This window comes from Diadema setosum, chromosome 1 (assembly GCF_964275005.1).
Source record: "Diadema setosum chromosome 1, eeDiaSeto1, whole genome shotgun sequence".
NCBI lineage: Eukaryota > Metazoa > Echinodermata > Echinoidea > Diadematoida > Diadematidae > Diadema > Diadema setosum.
The window spans coordinates 457,082-474,941 of NC_092685.1; the positions used below are offsets into that span (position 1 = coordinate 457,082).

Genomic DNA, 17,860 nt, shown 5'->3' on the forward strand with positions numbered 1-17,860 from the left:
TATTAAAAGACATACATGTCAAAGCAGAATCCAACATTTCCTGTTCATTTAAGGTTTATTTATATCAAGTGATGTAGAAGTACTTGCTTGTTTCAACATCTCTTTTTCCCCATTTTCTTAATTAAGTTTTCACATATCTCTGGCAACAGTCAATAAAAAGACATACATATCAAAGAAGAATATAGTATTTACATTAGTTTCCTGTTTATTTACAGGTTCATGTAACATAATAATGGTGGGTTTTTTTTTCAAGTTTCAACATTGCTTTTCCTCCTACTCTCTTCAGTTTCAACATGTCTTTTTCAACAAGTACTCTTACAAAAAGGCATACATAATCACGAAAGCAGAACCCAACATATTTACATAAGTCTTCTGTGTATAACTTACAGGTTCGCGTAGCTGGCCATCTTTTAAGGTATCAAGCTTAAACAAAATTATGCACACGCCTTTTAAAGTAACTCATGTAGGCTACTATTCAACAAGCCTATCAACTTTTTGAATATTAAATTTTCTGTTTTACTCTATGTGTTAAAAATAAAAAGTAATGAAACTTTAGTATTCAATACAATATTTACCCATCTAATATTATGGGTTCATCTTTGCTTTTTTTCCCCCCATTTTTTATTGCTCCGCCACGAAGTGTCGCCAGAGGCATTATTCTCTTTTAAGTTCTACATTTGTTTTTGCATGAGAAGTTATGGCGGTGTTGACACGGTATTATCACGGATCTTGCGGTGCAAACACGGAGGAACCATTCTTCACATGTTGGATGCCATTTTGAACACGGTCCATTTCAAACCGCCAAGACTGCCACGAAAAATTAAACATATTTAATTTTTCTTGTGGTTCTTGGGGTTTATGGCGGATGAGTGACGGCTGACCGGGGTTTGTGTACGGTGTGAACATGGTCTTTGGCGGAGCACGGCAATTTGCCGAACCGCCATCTAAACCGGCGATGTGTGATCGCACCTTAAGCTTTTCACAAGCATTCGGTAGGTCTAATTCAACCAGATTTGATTAAGTTGTAATTATAGGAAGCCCGCTCAGTAATACTGTTAACAATAACATGCCTTTGTTCAAACGGAATGTACATCATGGTAATACAATATGTGATGATGGCTGGTATCATAAGTAGCAAAGTGCCCATAATGAGTATGAAGTCACAGTATCTTTCTTTTACAATGTCCGGTTTTGATCCCCAGGCAGATATTGTGCCCATCTTTTGGCAAATAACTCAAGTCTTTCTCTGAACTAGTCATCTAATGGTGGATTCTCCACTGTACCTTGTGAGTCTTCTTGGGGGCAGCCTTCATTATTGGGTCCTGTGGCTGCATCTTCCTGGTTAGGGCAGCACCCAAATTCAGACAATTCACAGCCAACAGTCTGGGTTTCCTCTACAGTCAGCTCCTGGTTGGAAATATCTCTGCAACCCTCAAAATTCTCTCCTTTGGCTGGAGTGATACCATCTGGGCAGCACTTAAAGATCGTCTCTTCACAGTCACTGGGGATTCAAGGAAAACCATTCATTTCACATATGAGTTCATACATCTGAGTGCAATTACATCATGGAGAATACACAATACGTAGTCTATAAATGTAATTCTCCATCTACGTACTACAAACATATGTGTAAAGAAGCCATGTGTCACTGAATTAGTGACTACAGCCCTTATCATTGATACCTATGAAAAAAATAATAGCAAAAATGTACAAGTAACTCAACGTTTATATCATTTTATATCTAGTAACTCGCAGTAATTGTATCTCGGTAGCACAACAGTATCAGTGACATTGATCAGAGTCTGAAGTACAGGTATACTGTTAAAGTTGTTTTTGTTGAGATGGGGCTTCAGTTTTTCAACATTTTTGTGAAATAATGAGGAACATCTTATGAAATATGAAAGAGCATATGACTCTAAGAGGAATTCAAAGTGTATTTGATGAAAATTGAATTTGAAATGACTGAGATATCAAAAACAAAGCAATCCTATTAAAAGGTGGGACCTACCATTTATTAGGATCACTTTCTTTAACTTTGTTTTTAACATCTCAGCGATTTCCAAACCAATTTTCATCAAATACACTAAAAGTTCCTCTTAGAATTGTATACTCATTAACATTTCTAAAGAGTTTTTTAAGTATTGTGTAAAAGGTTAAAAGCTGAATCCTCATCTCAACCAATACTATACGATCCCTTTCATGTCCTCAGCAACTGGAAAAGCTCAGAAATAGGTAGTTATGTAATGTTAATTAATTACAGGGAGAAATGATACAGCATATAATTTACATCAATAGCACAATTTCTATCAGTTTGACTCTGGTACCCCTAATAGACAACATTAAAACATCAGAAAAAAAAAACATGTTTACAATGATCACAACTAATATGTTACATTAATACAAAGGCTCTATAAAAGTGTAGTCATATACAGGTTGCAAATATACATTTCTAGAACTGTAGATAGTTTAATCATGCCTAGACTTGGTCTAAGGAGGTGCACATTTTAGAACCCTTTCCACACCTTGTGGACAATTTGCACAAAGATTCTGTAAGTTTTATGGAATGTGAAAGCCTCCATGCGAGACAACCACAAACTGGCCATTCAAGGCTTTATTGTAATGAAATTAAGATGTGATACAACTCTATTATTTATTATAGCCATAGATATAAAAGAAATTGAAAAAATTCAATGTGTAAATGAAGAAATGAGAGAAAAAGGAATATCAACTTACATTGCTGAAAGTTCAGGAGATTTCAAACATACAGGAGATAAATGGAAGCCGTTAGTTTGATATTTGAGTGTGATTTGATGAACATGGCATGAAAGGCGCAATTAGCAAAGCATGGATAAATGTACACATTCATACACACAGACACACATACACTCATTGTTTATGAGTATGAAATGCATGTACCTTGAATGTGTATAGGAGAAGTAGTTAGTAGTAGCATATATAGATTTGGAAAAGGAATAATAATGTATTAACCAGCAAGTTGCAATGAAGGCAAAAGCATAGAGAAAGGTGTAGACCTACACTATATGCATCCACAACCACACATACATATGTACAGTAATGCAGCATACACACATACATATGAAATGGTGGGAATGTATGAAAATTAAAAATATAATTTTATACTAATCACACATAAAAACCAGAAATGTCACCATGACTACTGCCTCAGCTTTTGTGCACTATTTCTCCTAATACATTCACAGAACATCTTAAAGGACAACTTCACCTTCATATACATGTGGATTGAGTGAAGGCAACAATATTAGTAGAACACATCAGTGAAAGTTTGGGGAAAATCCGACAATCCATTCAAAAGTTATGAATTTTTAAAGTATCTGTGCAATCACTGCTGGAGGAGAAGACTACTACAGTGTATGATGTCACATGCGTACAACCATATAAGGAAAGTTAAAAGAGAATTTCACAAAACTTGACTTTTTGAATAAAGTGCACATTTCTTCGACACGTTACTGACTTATGTTAGGGGTAATATCATTTCCCCTGACATCTGAAAGAGGGAAGTCGAGTGTTCTTTTATTATGTGAGAAAAGTGATGAGAATATCTTGAATTTTCTATATACTTTCTTTATATAGTTGTACTCATATGACATCACAAGCTATAGTAGTCTTCTCATCCAGCCGTGACTGAGCAGAAACTTAAAAAATTCATAACTTTTGAACGGATTGTCCGATTTTCCTCAAACTCTCATTGATGTGTTCTACTGATACTGCTGCATTCACTCAACCCACATGTCTATGAAGGTGAACTTGTCCTTTAATGATGTGAGACAATGGTCTCATAAAATGATTGTCAAATAATCGCTTTCTTTTTATGCCAATTTTCATGACAATACTTTGAGCCATTTTCAAAATATGGACAAAAATAGTAAAATTTTAGCCTTTTATTTATCTCTCGACTTTAAACCCCTTGGCCAAATCTTTCCCCACAAAATCACTGTGTGCAGTATATACATGAACAAGTTTATAAAGTGTATACATTATTTCTAAGGCATACCTCTCTGTAAGGAAATAAAGCATAATTTCACCACTATGCAGTGCAATCATAGCAATTTAACCCATCTATGACCCTGACCTATGACTTATGACCTCATGACCCAAAACTACCCATGAGAATCATTGTCAGGCAGTTATAGATGTATATGTTCTAAATTTAAATGAAGATATCTCGGGCCATATCTGAAACAGGAGAAAAACGTAAGATCTTTACATTTTCACTCAACCCGCCTATGACCTCTGACCTTGTGGTGACCTTCAACTCCCCAAGGGACCTTTACCAGCTAAGTTTGGTCACAAATGCGCCGTAAAAAAATAACATTGGGTCCTAAAAGTTCGTTGACCCCTGTCTGTGACCGTTGACCTTGTGATGATCTTCAACTCCCCAAGGGACATCTACCATCCAAGTGTGGTCACAAACGGACATAGGGATCAAAAGTTATGAGCCATCATTGAAACGCACCGTAAAATCTTAACATTGGGCCCTAAAAGTTCGTTGACCCCTGTCTGTGACCTTTGACCTTGTGATGATCTTCAACTCCCCAAGGGACATCTACCATCCAAGTTTGGTCACAAACGGACATAGGAAACAAAAGTTATGTGCCATAATCGAAACGCGCCATAAAAAGTTCACATTGGGCCCTAAAAGTTTGTTGACCCCTGCCAGTGACCTTTGACCTTATGGTGACCTCCAACTTCCCAAGGGACATCAACCATCCATGTTTGGTCACAAACAGACATTTAAGCCCGGTTCACACGTACAAAATAGCGGGATGACGATCGCGCTCCATATCTCGAGATTTTTGGCAACCGTTCACACGCGCCAAATTAGCGGGATAGCGATCGCGCTCGGAATCTCAAGTTTTTTGCAAGCGTCCACACGTACAGAATTATCCCACTAATTGCCGATCGAGATAACAGCAAAGCCTGCAAACTGGGTCATACAGCGCCCTTCCCTATCACTGCCTACGCGCACTTCCCTTTGTCCATTGTTTTTTGCGCTTCAGTGGTGTGGTTCGCGCGCTGTTGTTGTGGTGCGCCAAAGAGGTGAAGGACCTCTTCTCAGAGGCCTCGCTGCTGTGATGTGCGCATTGTATGATAGGATATAAAAACTCGAGATTCTAATCCCGACCGTTCACACGTACCGGCGTGGGGCGAATTATCCCGCTAACTGAGGAACTAGCACAAGATTTCTTGGGATTAGCATCGCGATGCTTATCGCGCTAATTTTCGGGTTTTTTCTGTCCACAAGTGCAAAAAACTCGAGATACCAATCGCGATGCAAATCTCGAGATTTGTATCCCGCTACTTGGTATACATGTGAACCCCCCTATACATCAAAAGTTATGAGCCATAATTGAAACGCACCGTAAAAACTTAACATTGGGCCCATAAGTTCATTGACCCCTGTCTGTGACTTTGACCTTGAGGTGTACTTCATGTTTGGTATAATGTGTAACTTTGCATAACCACTCTTCCCTCCAAGTTTGATTGAAATTGAAGTCCTCATTAGAGAGTTATTCAAGTTTTTGTAGCGTTATGGATGGACGACGGACGGAGAGATGCTGCAGGCGATCCCTCAGTCTCCCCACACCTCCAGTGGGCTCGAAAAAAGCACATGTGAGACACATAATATGGAAGAGAAAGAATTTATTGCAGCAGCATTTCTACACTACTGTTAGAGAATGCACTTTTATTAGTAATGGAAAATTATTGTAGAATTAAAGAAGCTGAGAATATCCTCTGTTCAGGCCATGAATATACTGTTATGCAAAAGCCACATGTGATGACTGAGAATATGTGGTAGAATTAAGTCTCAGTCATGTGACACATAAAAATGAACAAATATGAAGTTCTGAAGTTAAACAGGAAAAATGGCAAAGATGTAAGATAATTCAGGTGTGATGGTACATATTTGCAGAGATTATACTGACATTAGAATGATAGCAGAGTTGAGAGGAGAGAAGTATAGTGGGCACCTTGCTGGCTGGTTCCACTCAACTCACCTACAACCCTGCTGGAATGGACCTCCTGCAGAAGTGATTCCATCGGGACAACATCCAAACTCACTCTCCTCACAACCTACTCCATTGGATGTGTCTTGCAGTATCGCTAATATAATCACAATCAGTGTTTCCAGGGATACATGAATAAGAAACAAACAGAAGAGGGATCCAAAGGTAAAACATAATCATTAGAATGCTGTCAAAAACAAATATTCAATACACATTTTGGCATAGTTATAAGCAGAGGCTCTTCAGGATTTATATGTCCATCTGAAGTGATTCAATCATAATTGAACTCTTTTAATTTAGATTCCATTATCTCAACCCATATCCAATGTTACATTATGCTACAAACATTTCCAAAAACACAGCATTTCAGTATGATTCATAGCAACTCTGATATCACTTTACACAGTATCCTTTGAAAGGGTTTGCGACAATCACACACATCTTTAGTTGCCTACCATCACAACTGGTTGAATACATAATTGTTTCACTATATTTGTTTCTATATGACATAATATTTGTTTTCATCTTCATCCTTACAAAACAATCAAAAGGGAGTGTGATCACAAATCACTGAAGGCACAGAATGTTTAATTATTCCAAATGATAACCATTACATTGACACAAATTAAGTTTTGTATGATCTTTATGTGTTATTACCAGTAAGTCAGCTGTGTAGTTAAGGAACATTCTTGAGAAGTCAACTTGTCAAATTGTCAGATAATGGTCACTTCTGGGTATGCATCACCAATTGAAAGCAATCAAGTTATAGTTCCCCTCCCCCCTCCCCTTGCTGAACTACACCATCACAATGTAAATGCAAAGACATTGCAGCATTCCAAATCATAAAGGCATGTGAATTCTACAGAACATTAAATATTTGGAAACAAAAGTACTACTTCACTGCTATGTACCTCAGCAGCATGCCAAGGTGTTAGTTTGTTGAATAGTAATGGAAAGTATTCTATGAGACAAAACTACACTACAACTGTTCATAAAACTAAGGTCTGTTATGAAGCAAGTGAAATTACTGAATTGCAAGTATATTATATCAAATTATGTATAAAGCTGTGATTCAAAATGAACTGTCTCATAATAAGGATGGTGGAAAATCGTTATGGAGTAGAGCGTGGAAATATGCAGTGATACTATGCATGGCGCAACTGTTTCTCATCTTTCATAAAATATTTTACTGAAAGCTTTCAAGTAACCATGACATGAATACAAGAAGTGAAGATCCTGCTACATTCCTGCCTTTTCTTCCACATTTCCTTTAATCTGCAATCATCGTGATGAGCCACCATCAAACCACTGTATGACCCACCAGAGTCTTACGGAGATTAAAATGAATTAAAGCTTGTTTACCTGACCCAAGACATCACAGTCAAACTGAGATTGACACCACATGCATGTGTCAGACATGTATAAGGAGTAACAGTAAAGAGCACTTTGTAATATGTTGCACTTCACTCTATGCATTGAAAATGGTATTAATTTCTAATGAGATAACCATCACTTGATTACGAGTCAAAATACAGGGGAAACTGACAAGTGTTTAGGAATATTACGACAACCCAACTGTCACACTTCTTATGAAATGTCAACATATTTCTTGAGAAAACGTTGAGTTATATATTGTGGTCTGACGCATAATACAAGGAAAACAAAACTGACTTCTTCCAAAAATAATCCTGCACTGAAACCTAATCATCTGATGTATATGAGAGGTAGATACAGGAAGTTAACATCTGATCACATGATAAAGACCATTTACTCACTGTAAAGAAAACAAAAGTCCTAGTAATTGGAACAAAGTGAAGTGAAGAATGACAGCGTATGCCTAATAATGGATGGCAAATGTTTTGTAAAGTTCAATGAACCCAAATATCTTGGTCAACACTGTGAATTAATGGACTGGGCATACCAATTTGATATCTGGCACAAAATGGTATATTGCATGCATCAGAAAGGTCTTACCAAGAAGAATCCTGACCTGTGTGTTTGTATGAGTGAACGTGTGTGTGCGTGTGTAATAGCCTGATATTGTCCTACTTTGATTATAGCTGCACAATCTAGGATTTGTGCTGAGTGCAGCATGATCAAATGACACATGTTTCAGAATCAGTTTGCAAGAATAACCCTCCAAGTTGATATCTGGTACACCAAGGAAACTTATTTTATGTTAGCTAGATTGGCAATCAGTTAAAATTCATTGTCTATTTAATATCTTGAATAACCTACCACCATCATATTTACAATATATCCATTCACCACAGAGATAAAATCTTTGTCAAAAGAAATAATATTTTCTATTTTGAGACACCTATTACAAAATCCTACAATAGATCATTTCACACACAGTCATCAAATTTTTAGAAGCAATAACCAACGAATAATCACTTCTTACAAAGCTTTGATATGTTTAGGAAACTTTTAAACTACTACAGTCTGAAAATTTGACAAATCAACTTTACGTGACATTCTTAAAACCCTATGAACCTAAACTTAATCTGATGGTATTTTATTATAATATCACATTTTCATTTTATGTATTCAATGTGCGCTACTAATATTCTAATAAAATTTAGTATTCTTATTTTACATAAATTACACTATATATCACTTTACTGAATGAAATACTTTGTAATTATTACTTTGTTACTTTGGTTATAATTTAGAGGGTTTTTTTTCAATTTCACATTTATCTTTGCAATATGTCACACTTTGTGACTTTTATTTATGCATGCAGGGACTCTTTGAAAAGAGGGAAAGAAGTTGGTAGACTGAAAGGGCTACTCTGCAACAAATAAATCGGCTACAAATAAATCAACATTTGCTATACCATTAATTAGGAAAGTTTCAAGAGTTCGACAAGGATGCCAACCTTTGAAAAAAAAAACACAAACATGCAAACCAAAACAAAACAAAACATATTCCGAAGACAACAAATGTCTTTGGGTTTATGTAACTTATGAATAGGGCAATGGTGCATACAAAGCATGCAAAATGATACTTCATTTTACAACCTCTTTCTTTTCCAAGATGGGGGGGGGGGGGGAGAATATACTGCTCAGACTGCAGATGATACTGCATGTTAGGGTTTTCCTTCACGAACCAAACGCAAGCAGCTGATATCTGTTATTTCCTAATTACCAACAAATCAATTGTGCCGATTAAACAGCTGGGTGATTCTAAGAATCCCTGATAGTAGTGTACGCTGCTGTAGCTTTTTGATCTAGATCATCAGTGGGTTAATTATGCAGGTGAGTTAAAAACAAAATTATTATTTGTCAAAAAAGCAAGAGTTTCAGGTGTGAGTTTCTTCCATTTGTCTCCCTCTACAAATTAAATTTGTAGAGCTGAACCTTCACCCCTCTGAATAATATCTTTCTTTCATTTGCGCAAGAGTTTGTTTGTCAATGCTGCTAGTAAGATATTGCATTCCACTACATGAGTTGAACAAACTGAACTCCCTGGGAAAGGAGACACACACTGTTTCAGACTGGTAAATATTTATGAATTTCAAACTTTTTTATTTCATACAACATGATTTCTCAAAATCTACACATGCATGCATGCATTTACACTTATGTTTCAAATTAAATTCAAGAAGAAAATAATGCTTTGTTTTTCTTATACTTTTGTCATATTGTAATGATTTGTTTTATGCACTTAGACACTGCTATGTAGTAGTCTCCAAAGATATTCCAGTATATCAAAATGTCAATTTTTTTTTTTACCACTCCACACAAAACTTCCTATGGACAAGAATAAACTGAATGAGAATGCTGCAATTGAAAACTAAAAAGGGAAATAAACAGACTTGAATTGATGCTAGAGTTGCATACTTGCCAGATGATATGATGTGCTATGAAGATGTTGCAATGTTATTTGCAATGATTATTTGCTGCACTTGTCAAGTAGGTGGCAGAATTCTTTCTTACCATTAGACTGATTTGTTCGAATGAGATCTGCTGCTGTTGTGCTAGTCATGCTGGAAGCTGTATCCATTGCAGTGTATTGCTGAGGGACAGGAGGTGTGGTTGGTTCAACAAGCAATTTTGTTGGCAAGATTGCTTCACTTCTTGCCGTGTGTGTCTGTTGATGGCCACTGGTAATACTGGTAACACTTGAATCAGTTGGAAATGTTGATGGATTAGGAATATGTGCCTCAATTAAGTCATATTCCAATGTCAACTTTGTACCCATAGTAGAAGATGAGGGCAAGTGAGTGACCCTGAAAGTTTGATCAGGTATTTTGGTGGTAGAATAGAGTGAAGTAATCAAAGTCTTGGGTGACAAAGTAGCAACCACTTCACCCAAATCTTCGTTTGCATTGTTAGATGTATGTGGTCTATGTGTTGTCTTGTCAGGGCTTGCAGTAGATGGTCTAGAAAAGAATAGAGGTGTTGACGTTTGAGAGAATTTCACTCTTCGGGTGGATACTGCAGGCAAATGGGTGGCCTTAGAAGATTTTGACGAGGTTGGTAAACTGGCAGATGACACTACAGGAGACAAAGTTGTTGTCATGGGAACAGTGATTGCTGCTGATGTCCCATCCTCATTGATGTGTAATGCCTCTGTAGAGGTGCTTTTGGTGGTAGTGGAAGTAGAAAGCTGTTCAAGGTAGTGAGTGCTTTGTGCAGCTGGAGTAATGTCACCAACACTTGGTGACAGAGACAATGCTGGACTCCTTTCCACGATCTCACTTTTAGGGAAAGAGGTCTGTAGTACTTGTTGTAGACTCACTGCAGAGTAACTTTTCTTTGTTACTGTACTTTGTGGCACAGAATGTGGAATTGTAGATGTATAGGGTGTATAATCACTGTTACTGGCTGAGCTTGTGCTTGTTAGCGTCACAGGTTGCCGTGTTGGGATGCTAGAGCCAAATATTGATGTCACATTCACATGTTTGATCCATGATCCAGGTAAGCCAGCAGTATTGTAAGTAGTTGATGACATGGATAATGTCGAAGGTAAAGTTGCAACATCCAAAGCAGATTGGTTAGCAACACTAGTTGACTTCATTCCATTTACTGCAAGAGCATCTACAGAACTATTAAGTTCAAATTGATTAGATATTGAAGGTAGTAGTGGAAGAGTTGAAGGAGATTCATCAAGCACTTCCACATTCCTTGGAGGTGTCGTATAAAATAGATCGGTAGTTGAAGACTGAGTGGCTGAAGCAGACCCTTCCTCTGACTCAGATGACAGAAATGATGGTGTTATGGTTGTTTCAGATGAGCCATGTACATTGGAAGTTTCTCTTGCTGTTGATACATTCCAAGCACCATCTGAACTTGTCCTTGTATCAACAGTATCATCTGGATTACAGTCAGTCATTATGAATATATTATTAAAATTACATTCTATACAACTAAGTGACGATGGATGAAATGGCTTGCTACTGCAATATCTAAGTAAAAATGGGCGTAAATAGAAAGTAAAGTGCTCTATCTGTCTATTCTTTATTTCTGGGGTAGTTTTCATGTTCTATTGCATCAGTGGTATTTTTGTTTTGTTTTGTTTTATTGTTTCTCAGTAGTATACAGAATACATAATGAATAGACATTGCTGGAACACTTGCTGCAGTATCACTCTACAAGATTTTTTTTTTTGTAAACTGAGATTATGTGATTCATGTATGCTATGCCATCAGGTGAGTTAACATATAGCCAGGCATTCCAAACATTTCAAGTGAAAGAGCATCTTGCTTACAATGGTCAATGTGTTGGATGCACAAGGATTATACATTTCTGGCATTTTTAGAGACACTTAACATGCAGGGATCTATGTGTGTAAGGTATCTATTCTAAATTATGACAAATGATTTTAAATGTTTCTGCAGAGTGGACACTTAAAATTCTCACAAGTTATGCCAGTAATCACATCAACTGTTTCTCATCAAATAAAGTTAAATAGATGAATTTGCAACAACATTCTATCACATGTGTTGGTCTCTAAAACTAGGAAACACTTTGTGTGTCATTCAATGACAGAAACTGTCAGCATTCCACTCAGTCAAGTTAGAGAATGAACAAATATAATCAGCAGCTTTCCTTTCCACCTCAACTCAACATGCCCTGTTAAAATATATTTTCACATTATTCTGTCAAAAAACAACAACAAGAAGAATGCTAATATAGAATGCTGCCCATTACCTACTGTTTCATCATAAACTCTAGAAATGACCAAAAGGTTAAAACAATTTTGTGTCTCCATCACTTTAGTTAAACCCTAGCCATAAATAAACTATACAGAAAGCAAAAAGCTTTGACTATGATTTCATCTTTTGTGCCTGAACACCAATAATGTCATACTGCAAAATGCTACCACTCTACCTCAACAACTATTCTAAATTTCTTTAAAAAGAAAAGAGGATATACATATAAAACATACACAGCTCCTATGAATAATACAAGAGTGCTAGTTCAATTCAGGATCCATCAAGTATTCTGTCAATCAAAACTTTAAAGCTCACATGATTTTCATTGTCAATAAGTCACTTGAATTGGCATTGCTTCAAGCTCATGTCTGCTTTGAAACTACATTGCATGTTTTGTCCTCTCCTCTTGTCCTGTGGACAATGCAACAAAACAAAACCAAAAAAAATACACAAATTTGCCCACAGGAACTACTTTTCTGTGAAACTAACATCATTGATTCACCAAGTTTTAAACATGTCTTGGGCAGAGTCACAACAAAATATGTCTTTCATATGAGAGTATTATATGCAAGTATTAATTAACTCTTGGTAAAACCAGAAGCCATTTGTGGCACTAAACTTTCACAAATTTTCACAGGCATTCAATGCATTATGTACAAAGAAACTCTGATGTGCATTTTTCTTTTGCAAATCTTGGCTGCTTGCAAAATATGTGCAAGGGTCAGGCACACAACGATTTCTGGTTTTACAGTAGGACGTAGATGACAGTCAGTATTCTTTTCATCTTAAAGGAATACTAGGAAGGCAGAGAAAGTGTGTGTCATCATGGCAATGAATAGCATGTTGGTAAACAGGATACAGCTATGGTCAATTCTAAAAAAAGAGATTTATCCAAATGTAGCATTAAAGCTGTTACAGACAGTGAAGAAATAGTCACCCTCCAAAACTCCTTTGTATCAATGTACAGCAATACAATATGTGGTCATGAGAAGTAAGCTGGTTACCAGTATAATAACCACTAAACTGAGGTGGAAATATCAGAACAACATGGTCAGGTTGATGTTTTCTTTCAACAATAAAGATAAGTAAATAGATTTGTTTTAGTGAAATACAGCATACTGCAAACCACCATAACTTTTAACTTATGAACATCTCAGATAAATCTGAAATATGAAAAAAAAAAATTCATTATACACTTATGTAAGTATGTTAAAAAAAAAAATCATTGCAAATTCAAATATCAGCATCGTTAACTTAATCTACAACTCCTTTGAATTTAAGCTCCACTAACCATCTATATCACCCACAGGTGTAATAAACGAAGATTGATCTGTTTTGTCTTCATCCATCCATGCCCTAATACCTTACATACCCGTATCTGGCATACACTGCTCTATGTTGCATTGCTCCTCAGCACTGGGTTGTTTGCTTGCATCACAAAGTGACTGGAGCTGTGGGGATTCTCCCAGCATGCACAGCAATGTTCTGGTCCTCGTTCCTCCTCCACAGGGACTTGAACACTGCATAAATGAGGAACATGTATCAATACTTGACCTCTTGACCTGATCTGAAGCTGTTGTTACATTAAGACCTACATAAGTTGCTTTTGAAAAAAGAAAACAAAAAAAGACATCATCGTAGCAGTTTTGCAATGGAAGAAAAATTCAGCCAAGTGCAAAATGAAATATGAAGAGCAGTAAAAACAGACTCATTAACTGAATTAGCCTTTTTTAAATTACACTTCTGTAGCAATAAATGTGTCTTCTAACAACATCACATCAATTCATAAATCATTAATATTAAACTGCACTGTTTTTACACTTTTGATATTCTATCATTAACAGAACAAGGATATATCTCATTCCAAAACCAAACTTTTCTGTTTTTTTCATCAAAATACATGTAACTATGCAGCCATCTTGCATGCAAGTAGATGACTTGAGTTTCTTGTTCAAACATCAATTCAAATTAAGGTTATTCAACCAATGTCACACATTTCATTTCTGCATGCAAGAACACCTTTGTTGACATGTGTGTCTGATATATTGCTGAGATATATATATATATATACATTGTATATATAAAAATATATCAAATGCTGAAAAATACACACATACATGTATATTTGTCTCTCCCCAAATTTTGATAAACTATGGTCCAAACTCACCCTTGTCCATGGTCCTACAAACCAAATGAAGTCTTCTGAACACAACTGTGGATTGCAAATCTCTTCCGTGGTAAACTTGGCTTCTGGATCACACTGTGAGTCTGACATCTGTACATAGGAGTCACCTTGCACTTCGGCACAGAAAACCATCCGAGAGTGAATACCGCCCCCACAGGTTGCAGAGCACTGCCACAAAGAACAATGTAATCATCAAAGATAACTGGCCAAAAAGGTAGGAATATGACATTCAAAATCATGGAATTAGGGCAGCGCATGTTTGAAAAACAATAAACAACAGACTTGTTACTAATCTTTGGGGAATTAGAGTAAACCTAGTATTCTTTTAGGGAAAAAAAATCAGCATAAGAAAATGAGCAGGAAGCACCTGCTTAAAAAAAGAATTATTCATTTTCTACAATATCCAACTTTGCGTGCTTTAGTTTCTGATTTTGCGAGGTGCGTCGTGCAGCTGGAAGTTGATGACATAAAAAAAGCCTTCTATACTGGGAAATCTGGCGATTTTCAGCATGGATACGTATGGGTGTAAACCACTGATCTCTATAGAAGAACAAGATCAGTGGTGGAAATAAGCTGCTTGGCAGAGGTCTGCGCTCTCAGAGTGCTTCTCTAGTTATCCCTACTTTTTATTTGAATATGCAGTATGGGGTTTGGTTGGTCTATCTCATTTCAAGTAAACCTATATTCAGAGTACACTTTCTTCTTTTATATTATATTCATGCAGAAACCCTTGTCTAGTTCTTAGCACATTTTTTCTTATGACACTATTGTTAAACCCGACTAGCCTTGATCAAGGAGTGTATGTTGAAAGAGGAAGTGAAGTAGCAAGTTTGAAATCAATCTTCTTTGCTGCATTTTATCTATCCAAACCTCCTTGCTACCACCACCCAAAACAAAAAGAAACAACAAAGTTCTATCATTAACAATGATAAATACCCATATCGCTTGCTTTGTGAGAGAGTTTTAGCCACGTGAGTAGTTGCCATGGTAAAACTTTGCCCAACATTCCCGAAAGGTATATCTCTTGTACAGCTACACAATAACTGGATCATCCTGTACACTATATTGCTCTGCAAGGTTCAACGCAATAAGTCATAGTCACCATGACAACCAATGCCTTACTTAATACACTTAAAAATATGTCTTGTTCATATATATATATATATATATATATATATATATATATATATATCAAGATTATCAAGTGAACTAAGTTTCATATTGATTTTAGTTCACTAGGAATAGTTTGTTCTGAAAGGTTTCAGCCAATACAATAGTGTTGCCATGCCAACTTGGCTAACAAAATGAGAAACATATGTCAGGCACATCTACTGCTATACCAATAAAAAGGCATTATAAGTTAAATATTGAATATTAATCACGGAGGAAAAGTGACAGTAGTTCACTCCATAAGTAATGGTACAGTTTAAGAATGATCATTCGCATGCTCCATGCACACTTCATACAACAGTAGGAGATGTAAAGAACAGAAAAAAGTGAGTACCAGGTACCAGATTCCAGCCAGGACATTGAACATACCTGACTCCAGTGAGAAGCGACCCATTGAGGCTCACAGTCATCTGACAGGGAGCAGGAACCTGTCATATCTGGCATCAAACTCATCTCACATAGATCCTTGTCAAAGATTGTTCCACTCCTTGTGGAACATAAGAGTTGACGAGAATGGATGCCACGTCCACACCACCCTGTGCACTGCAGAGAGAAATCAAGTATTATTAATTCTTCTCTAGATATCTAAAACAGAGATTGGTTCTCATCATCTTGTCATAAATATCTGACCACCCAGCTCAAAACTAACAAAAAGCAGGCAAAAAAAAAATGAATTTACACTTTTCTATATAGTTATTAGTCTATCTATAAAAGAGTAGCTCTAAGCTTTGGGATGATATAGAACTTGTTAAAATTGGACCATCTTAACCCATTCAAAATGTCATTGACATAAGAGAGAGCTATGACGTGCAATTTTTATAGAAAAGGGAAAAAAGGGTGCAAAGATTGGGGTCACTCAGGCAAGCTGTGCAGCAGTTGTAGCATTGTAACATGTTCTATTTCTCACAGTGAAAGCAGTGCCTGTGCATAAAAATATCTTCGAGAATAAGTGCTAATATTGCTATTTTAGTTTAGTTTTTAGCTGGCGAATTTTGACAGTAGGTAGTTAAAGGATGATTCTCAAGGTAACATTTGACTCAGTCAAACCAAATGACTATTTTGGTTTATTTCAGAGAATCCAAATCTGCAACTTTTTGTGGAATTTGAGCAGGGTGGTTACCTCTGTTAGACAATATTTTATTACAAAGTCCTTTATCTTTCTGTTATCATCTACACTCATTTCCCAGCCACAGGCTCCAAGTGATGGTGGATGGCAGCATTTATTCTGAGGTCTGACTACATAGTCTAATAAAATGGAAAGATGTTTCATTTATGCTACATTAGCTGGGGGATATTTTGAGAAGCTTTTCAATGCTCTTGTGATAGACAAAAGTCAACAATAATCAAGAGATTGGAGAAAGAAAAAAAGAGTTTGTGCCTCTGTCCATTCTGTGGTGATCCAATCCACGCCATCACAAGGGCCCAAGTTACAGTCCTGTTCCTCAATGGGTCTGTCTTCAGCAACACAAGACTCATCTGGTTCCGGTAAGTCAGCTACACACTGCACACTCCTGGTCTGACTCCCCTCACCACAGCCACGAGAACACTGTCAGGAGATCAGTGAGAATTGAATAGGTTAGGTACAAAAGCAGGTTACTACCGCTGTATACTAGATTGGAAATGAAGTACAAAGTAGTGTAAAGAATTGTTGATGGTTGGTTCACTTATGATAGCCTTGCAGTGCCAAATCACAAAAACTTCTTGCAGAAAATGTCTGTAACCTCATTCACAAAAATATATGTAGGTGCCTATGTGAAATTACAGCTTTTGCAATAATCACTATCTGGTAATTTTTCACCAATTTTCATGGCAATACTTTGAGCCCCTTTAGAAATATGAAAAAAAAGTGAGATTAAGCATTTTCACTTGACTTTGACCTCATCATACTACATGCCCAAGACTTTCCCTACATAATCACTGTGTGGTAATACATGTACCAAATTGTGTGCATCACAAGACCGGTCAGACTATCCTAACTCAATTAGTGGAAAAGTGAGCAAAGAAAATGGGATTCCATCGGGAGTCGAACCCGAGACCTCAGGATTGCTAGACCGGTGCTCTACCGACTGAGCTATAGAAAGCCCTAGTACAGTGTTCGTCCCAGAAACCCTTAATTCTCAATGCTCGGGTGGTCAGAAGTTATAGCAGTGTGTTTGTGTGTGACACACACGCACACACTTGAACCTGGCATAAACCCGAAGGATAATTCAACTTGGGGATAAATACGAGGGATCACCGAAGTGATGCAGCTTTTTGAATTTGTAACAAATAAAGACAGAATAAACTGACCAGAAT

At 36.8% G+C, this 17,860-nt stretch overlaps 1 protein-coding gene across 1 annotated transcript in view; it reads right to left on the reverse strand.

Moving 5' to 3' along the window:
• The window catches only part of LOC140232650 (papilin-like), a 170,188-nt gene that overhangs the window by 22,926 nt on the left and 129,402 nt on the right, over nt 1-17,860 (reverse strand). Inside the window, exons 12-17 of the mRNA XM_072312755.1 lie at nt 16,944-17,111; nt 15,935-16,108; nt 14,378-14,563; nt 13,583-13,730; nt 6,039-6,144; nt 1,284-1,501 (exon numbers count right to left, since the gene is read on the reverse strand). Coding sequence (XP_072168856.1) covers nt 1,284-1,501; nt 6,039-6,144; nt 13,583-13,730; nt 14,378-14,563; nt 15,935-16,108; nt 16,944-17,111 — 1,000 coding nt within the window. The remainder of the gene's footprint in view (nt 1-1,283; nt 1,502-6,038; nt 6,145-13,582; nt 13,731-14,377; nt 14,564-15,934; nt 16,109-16,943; nt 17,112-17,860) is intronic.